This window comes from Eptatretus burgeri, chromosome 5 (genome assembly GCF_056783735.1).
Source record: "Eptatretus burgeri isolate ZD-2024b chromosome 5, Ebu_testis_v1, whole genome shotgun sequence".
In the NCBI taxonomy this organism is placed as follows: domain Eukaryota; kingdom Metazoa; phylum Chordata; class Myxini; order Myxiniformes; family Myxinidae; genus Eptatretus; species Eptatretus burgeri.
Genome location: NC_140965.1, coordinates 66,485,157 through 66,492,914, shown reverse-complemented (window position 1 = coordinate 66,492,914; position 7,758 = coordinate 66,485,157). Strand labels below are relative to the sequence as shown.

At 44.9% G+C, this 7,758-nt stretch overlaps 1 protein-coding gene across 7 annotated transcripts in view; it reads right to left on the bottom strand.

The window, feature by feature from the left end:
• Positions 1 to 802: 802 nt before the first annotated feature.
• Positions 803 to 7,758, bottom strand: part of ALDH9A1 (aldehyde dehydrogenase 9 family member A1) — a 40,146-nt gene continuing 33,190 nt past the window's right edge. For 5 of the 7 annotated variants that reach the window (XM_085882191.1, XM_085882189.1, XM_085882192.1 and 2 more), the window contains 7 exons: positions 7,547 to 7,743; positions 6,115 to 6,255; positions 5,804 to 5,992; positions 2,832 to 2,919; positions 2,404 to 2,545; positions 1,861 to 1,973; positions 803 to 1,766 (listed from right to left, as the gene is read on the bottom strand). In XM_085882191.1, the coding sequence (XP_085738317.1) occupies positions 1,672 to 1,766; positions 1,861 to 1,973; positions 2,404 to 2,545; positions 2,832 to 2,919; positions 5,804 to 5,992; positions 6,115 to 6,255; positions 7,547 to 7,743 (965 nt within the window). In that variant the 3' untranslated portion in view covers positions 803 to 1,671. The remainder of the gene's footprint in view (positions 1,767 to 1,860; positions 1,974 to 2,403; positions 2,546 to 2,831; positions 2,920 to 5,803; positions 5,993 to 6,114; positions 6,256 to 7,546; positions 7,744 to 7,758) is intronic. The other 2 variants (XM_085882194.1, XM_085882195.1) reach the window with 2 other exon arrangements.

The following is a 7,758-nucleotide window of genomic DNA, read 5'->3' as shown; positions in this document are numbered from 1 at the left end:
ATCTGGCCTCATCAGCCAGTCAGTGTATATTATATATATAAAAAACTTTTCATTAATGGAAAATATGTAAGCATATTACTTGCCTGGTATTAAATTCAAAGAAAGTTGTGCAAGGCAAAGTCCCATTCAGATGTTTTCTTCAGACTGAATAGAAACAATAGCAAGTACTGTTAAATAACACTAATTAAACATACCGGAAGCACCTGCTCACAAACGGGAGCAGCCAGGGGGGTGGGGGTGGTTATATTATTATCCTTATGCAAACGTGCAATTCAAAACACCTCACTGCACTGGAAAAATTGGGGACAGAAATACTGCACTGTAAAGGGTGGGGAATTGCAATACCTTCTTCCACTTGGACGCAGAGCTACATAATACATATTTACATTGAGAATTTGTGTCCTCCTCCCTTCACTCCCCAAGACCAAAGGCAAAGAAAAAAAAAAACATCCCTGTACATTAATTGGGGTCATGTTGATCCTATGTAGCAAGTATGGATGTAATCGGCCCAGAACTGTAGAAGGAGTAGCAAGACAAACACACAAACACACACTAGGCTGTGAATTATCTATCTATAATTCCAGCAATCTGTGTGTGTGTCTGTCTGTCTGTCTGTGTCTCTGTCTGTCTGTCTCTCTGTCACCGCCGTTTCTCGACGACCGCCGGTCCGATGTCATTGAAAAACTTGCCAGGAATATTGCCGGGGACCCGCGGATGTGCCTTTTTGAGGTTTGATATCGATCGGACGAGCGGTTCCCAAGTTACGCCCATTTATCTGTCGACCAATGACAAGACACGGGGCTATGACATCACAATTAATGTTTATTTATTATTTCTTTTGCACGATTGAAACTTGCCAGGAATATTGCTGGGGACCCGCGGATGTGCCTTTTTGAGGAGAGACAGAGAGAGACAGAGAGAGACAGAGAGAGACAGAGAGAGACAGAGAGAGACAGAGAGAGACAGAGAGAGACAGAGAGAGACAGAGAGAGACAGAGAGAGACAGAGAGAGACAGAGAGAGACAGAGAGAGACAGAGAGACAGAGAGACAGAGAGACAGAGAGACAGAGAGACAGAGAGACAGAGAGAGAGAGAGAGAGAGACAGAGAGACAGAGAGACAGAGAGAGAGAGAGACTGCACATACGGGCCCGCCCCTACTAGTAATAAGGATAAGGAATGCATGAAAGTTCAAAATGTACCTTTTGTTATGTGCATAAATCATTTAAAACAATGTGACACTAACTCATAAGAGCAGTCAGCAAATTGGTGAAAAGTCCTTGGTCCCTTCCTTGGACCACCTATGCACTTTCATTCAACTGGTGTGAAAAGGGTTTTTAAAACCAACAGGTTGGGGTTTAACGAGCACAAGTGGCAGGCTGCAAAACATGGCCTGGATTTGCGGCATTACTGGATCTCGCTGAATTTTTATTTCAAGTGTCGAAGAATCACAGAGCAACTTGTTAAAAAAAAAGATAAAATGCACAACAGAACAATGATAACAACATTTAATACAAATTAATCGAATGCTTGGTTCGACAGGCCCTCACGAGATGGGAGAGAAGCTCGGAAAACCCATTGTTTAGCAGCAGGTGAGGCAATGTGCAGACTGCTTTATCGGTTCTCACAAATCATTTGTCCATAAAAATGTCTCCAACGGCATCCGTTGTAGTTCACAAAGTGGACTCAACGTCTCCCAACTCCACATACACCGACTTGAGTTGCGAGTAGTGTTCAATTGTCGCAGCACCATTCTCTCTACCCAGGCCTATCCAACACACAGATGCAAAGGGACGGTCACTCTTGGATGTGTGGCCACAATCGGACGGTAACCTATAAACGTACCACGGAGCGGCCCTCACCAGACATCTTGTAGCCACCAACAGGCATCTCCATGGGAAAGATGTTGAAGTTGTTGATATAGCATGAGCCGGCCTGCAGAGCAGCCGCGACACGGTGAGCCCTGGAAAGGTCCCTGCAAGCAGAGATGGAGATCAGATGTGCAAACTCTGCACCACTCTGTCAGACTACTTTCCCTAAACATTCCCAGATTGGTAAATATTTTTATTTTCAGACGTATCGGTATCGGTCTGCACAACATGTGGTTTTACAAGATCAACATTATTTTTTAAATCGGTTTGTAGGAGCCACTTCTGGAATATCAGAGTTTTTTTTTTCTTCCTCATCCCAAAAAGAGGTTTGTGTATTTATTTATTTTCCTCTGCTGGGTGAACCTTTGAGCTTTTAGTGCTTAAAAACCAGTGTAGTTTGTTGTTATTGCTGCCTTTACATATCCACACACAAGTCATCGACTTCTTCCGGGTTCACCACTCCAAATGGACAAATGAGCGAAGCAGATAACAAACAAGCATATCAGCAGAGAAAACAGAAGTGAAGACTTCTACCTGGTGAAGACACCGGAAGAAAGTCCAAACGAAGAGGAGTTTGCTCTGCATACAACTTCATCTTCAGTATCAAAGGACAAGACACTCATGACTGGACCGAAAACCTCCTCCCGTACCACTCGCATCTCGTCTCGACAGTTGGCTGCACGTCAGGAACACAGTAGCACAGCATTAACGACGACAATACACTAACCAGACAATGAACATAAAACTGAACGATGGAATGAACAGCACAAAAGGGTGATTTGTAGTGTGTCTTTTTACTCACCATGGTAGGGTGTTCTCTCGGTGTAGAGCTAATAATTGGAGTTTAAAAAAAAAATGGAGAGAAAGGTGTGTGCGTGGGGGGGGGGGGGGGAGGTGGCGTGCTCAGTGTGCAGATTGCCAAATAATCTTGTTATAGGATATAAATATGATAGGATAGTTACCGAGTATGCATGGAGTCATGTAGAAACCTCCTTGCAAACTGTGCTCCTTGGGTACAAACCGTTCTCCACCACACACCACTCTGGCACCCTGGCAGAAAATGTACACGTAATGACGGTGTTCAACGAATAGCAGGATTACAGGACCCACATCATCAAGAGCGCCATTCATAGCTGCAAAAGTTCTCCGTGAGAGTCTTTGAACAAGCCTTATTGGGGGAAAGCCCGATGAAGCTTTATGTGGTGCATCCCTTATTCGAGATGACAGCACACATCGAATGGTGAAAGTTTTATGCACAGAATCAGTTATGGAGTTATTGTCATGTGTTGCACCTGCTGGCCTTTGAGAAGTGAGGCTCAGGGAAGAAAATAAAAATAAATAAATAAATTCCACACCACAAAGTGAAAAATTATTTTGCAATAACAAATTGTACAGCCAATCAGGGATCCACAAAGGCAAGGCAGAGACAGCCACACATAAAGACCAGAAGATTAAATAATTTCCTTTCTCATTTTCTCAGACAAGGATTCAAAAAAAACTTCCTCCTCTCCTCTCGTAGCCAATGTCCAGCTTTCAACATAATCTTTTCATCTCCTCTCATTGAGATGGAGTCCTTCAAGGCAGTGTTCTGGGCCACCATCCTATTCCTGATCTTCATCAATGATCTCTCTGACTCTCTGGAAAACCCTCTTTATCTCTTTCCTGATGACTCTACCCTCTGCCATGACATCCCTCATCCTTCAGACAGGCAGGCTGTAGCCTCTTCCCTCTCTTCAGACCTTGAAAATAATCACAAGCTGGTCAAACACTTGGAGTATGTCTTTCAATCCTGACAAATCTCACACTCACTATCTCTCTCTCTTCCTTTATCCTCTCTTCCCCCTCAAAAGGATCGCAAACACTCCTCCACCTCCCTCCCCTCCCCCCAATATACATTCTTAACAATCCTCTTGAGGAAGTTATCACTTCAGTCATATTACTGGGTCTCACTTTTGGCCATGATCTTTCTTGGGCAAGCAACATTTTAAAGTTGGCTTCCAAAGCCAGCTGCCGTCTGTGCAACGTCAGTCATAACAAGTGAAATCCTTCAATACAGCGCGTGTGGTGAAGCAAATGAGTACACAAATGTTAAAATATGCAATTTATGCTTTTTCAGTTGAAAAACAATTAAAAAGCGTACTTAATATTTGAAATGTAAAAATCTTGTTATTATTGTGATAAGCACCTTTATTATATTACAGAAGGAATGAAATCATTCGATACAGCGTGGCAGGAGGCCGCAAAAGAATGATAGCATAAGAAGAACTTAGCTTTCAGCATTCGGCGACCGGCGCGAAATGCGATGGTGGGCGGAAATGACATCTTTCGGCGCGAAATGCGATGGTGGGCGGAAATGACATCTTTCGGCGCGAAATGCGATGGTGGGCGGAAATGACATCTTTCGGCGCGAAATGCGATGGTGGGCGGAAATGACATCTTTCGGCGCGAAATGCGATGGTGGGCGGAAATGACGTCTTTCGTTCGTTCGTACATGAGAGGGGAGCGTTTCTTGGTTTTTTACCGTCAAGCAATTAATTAAATGGTTTTCACATATATAAAACACATTAGTTTCACAAATTTCCATTGAAATACTCAGGTATTTCTGTCAATTCTTGCTATTTCCGTCGAGGTTACGCACTACATCTACCGGACAGCAGTCATTGGCTGTCTTGAGGCACGTGGGGGGGGGGACAGGGGACACCGGAGACGTGGTAGACACCGGGGACATTTCACTCGGTGCAATTGTATACAGCGCACGCGCTGTAAAAAGTTATTCCTTGGCACACCTAACTTCCTATCCTACGATAAGGCTTCCATTTGCAGCTTGATGGAATACTACTCTCCCCTACGGGCTGGGTCCCCTGCCTCATACCTTTCTCAGCTTGACATTATGGAAACCAAGGCTTTCAAAATGATTGGAATCTCCCGTGATGAAGCTGAGTCCATGGGCCTATCACAGACAGTTTGGTGGTCTTTCTGTCTTCTACCGCCTCATTTCTGGTGTGGCACCATCCGCTCTTTCTGTACTTTGTTTCTCTCCCCCCCCCCCAGGTTTCTGCAGGGTCCACACGACAGTCCACCATCAACTCCCAACTGGCAAAACTACCTAAATCCAGGATCACTGCTCTCTTTCTTCCCTCCAAGTCTTCAAGACAGCTGATCATCGCCAATCCATAACCATGTTTTTTTGTAACCCCATAATACCCCATGCATCCTTTCCTACCCCTCATTCCTCCCCACACCCATTATTTGTCCAAGTCTCCCTCTATTCTGTCCCTCAACCCTGCTCATGGTTTCCCCTCCCACCACCCATCTCTCTCTCCTATTCCTTTTGTTCCGTTACATCACGATCAATTCAGTATTGTAGCTCTTACACGATCCCTGACCTTGTGTAGAAAAAAAGCAAAAATATTCACCATGGTCACATGAAGTAGTTTTTGATTCTTGAGATTTCGAGTTTGGTTTCTCTTAAACACAAGTGTTTGTACATTTCCATAGCACTGAGGGAAAAGAAGGTGGTAGCTGGAGTACAGAAAGCTAAGATTAATCTTTTTATGGCTCTGTTATTGTTGTTTCGAATGCAGCCTGTGGCTGCTGGTTTCATCATTTCTGGAGCGCGGCTGTGCTGCTGATGCAGTGCCCGTTACCAGTCAGCTGGTACTGCATTTTACCGACCTCGGAAGGACGACAGGCCGAGTCAACCCTACCTGGTGTTATTTCAAAGGCACGGCAGGGGCTCCAACTCAAGATCCTAAGATGTTAAGCCAGCCACCTCAACCATTAAGCCAACAATAAGCTTTTTACTGCTCGAAGTAATACGTAGTTTGTGGATCACCTCCCCCACCCCCTCCCCTGGATTCAACAATACATGTTTATATTTTTAATGATTAAATGCAAAACATGTTCATTCACGTTTTACTGTTTATCTGCCAACCTCGACACGCGCACCCTCCACATATTGAAGGACGCGGTTCAAGTGCTCTGCACTGATTAGCGCTCCCATACGTGTCTCCTCACGCAAGGGGTCTCCTGGGACAATCGCCCGCACCCGCTTCTCGATCCTCTCCAGAAATGTGTCCAGCAATGGACGCTCCACAAACACTCGGGTAGCATTGCTGCAAACCTGCATTACCAATCAGCCACACCAGCTCTTTCAATTAAGTGTATGCCACCGCCACCCTCTTCCTCTCACAATCTCACAAAAATAAAATAAAATGCAACATAGTCATTACCTCCAAAACCCACCTGTCCTTGACTCAGGAAGTTTGCCATCAATGCCCCGTTGATAGAGTTTTCAACATCGCAGTCTGCGAAGATCACAAGTGGAGACTTTCCGCCAAGCTCCAGCGTTACCGGCTTTAGGCCTTCTGCCACCTGTTTTAGCACCTACACGGTATACTGTCAGCATTAGTTTGGGTCAAGGATCACCAGGTGTCTCATGTATTAGCTGAACTTTGCATGCCATAGTCTTTGATAAAGAAAAGGCACAGTGCTGTAATATGTACAAAGATACTTTATTTCTAGTAATCCCTGAACCAAAATTTCAACACCAAGTGCTTTCAACCTTTTTGTACTTGTGAGCCACTTCACATGACCACCAAATCTCGGGAGCCAGAAAGGGGATAATGTCCGACGAAGAAAGATATTCTTAGATCCACTTATCGGAACATAATGCACGACATTAAAAAGTAAATAGTTATTATTGGTGTGTGTGTTGTGTATATGTACAAGTATATTGATTGTGCTGGCAGGATGGCGGGAATGCACACTCGCTTCTAAGCTGTCTTGCCTGGGTTTGAATCTCGACCCAGCTACAAATTGCTGTTTCACAGGCAGGGCGATTCATCAATGTGTGTGTGTGTCGTCCCTTGGATGGACGTCACACTGGGCGTCCTGTCTGCCAGCATTAGTTGGTGGACTTCAAAGATCCCACGGTGTCTGTTGTGAGATGTAGGCACGAATCACTGACAACCTGAACAAACTCAAAATTCCTGCACACTCGGTCGAGTATCTTGTGTTGGAGTAGCGACCCGTCCAGGATTGTAACCCGAATCAATAAACTACTTTGGCTGAACCGACACTTGTGGGACATGTGTAGAATGAGGTCTAGACATAATAATGATGACGACGATTCTTTCACCCTGGTTTTCCAACCCCTTGTGCTTGACCTTGTTCACAGACCCTGCATTTTCCTTCCCTCTCCTGCCACCCCCTTTCTCTGTCATTCTAATGGTGCATTTCCCACTTTCCAGCTTGTTCTGTTCTAACTCTTCCAAGGACCAAAACTTCATACACATATACTGTATACATAAAAAATACATCATGTTGAACTTGCTTTGCACACGGTCAATAACGAGGCCATGGACCCCATCTTGACAACGCTGCTCTAAACAATTCACAATAAAGGTGCACAGCAGCAAATTCATGATTAGCATAGCTGGGAATGGAATATCGAGAGCAATGCATTTCAGCAGCACAGCAATGAATATGTTGTCCTATAAGAGATACCGCTGATATTGCCTCCAAGGACAACACATTTGCAGATGTTCCAATTTCAAACAAGTTCTTCATCATATCAATATCTCTCAAGGCAGCATAAAGGGCGACAAAATAATACTTCTGTGTTGAGATGAGGAATGTGGTTCATGGTAACTTTTCAGCTCTGCAGTCCTCTCACCTGAACACCAGTATTCACACTTCCCGTGCAAGAGACCTTCGCGACCGCCGGATGGTTGCACAGCGCTTCACCCGTCTCCACAGACCCTTGTACCACGCAGAAGGCCCCAGGTGGCAGGCCGGCTTCAAGGTAGAGCTCAGCCAAGCACACCGTCGTAAGTGGGGCAAGTGGGGAGGGTTTGAACACCATTGTGTTACCTGCAGGGACCAACA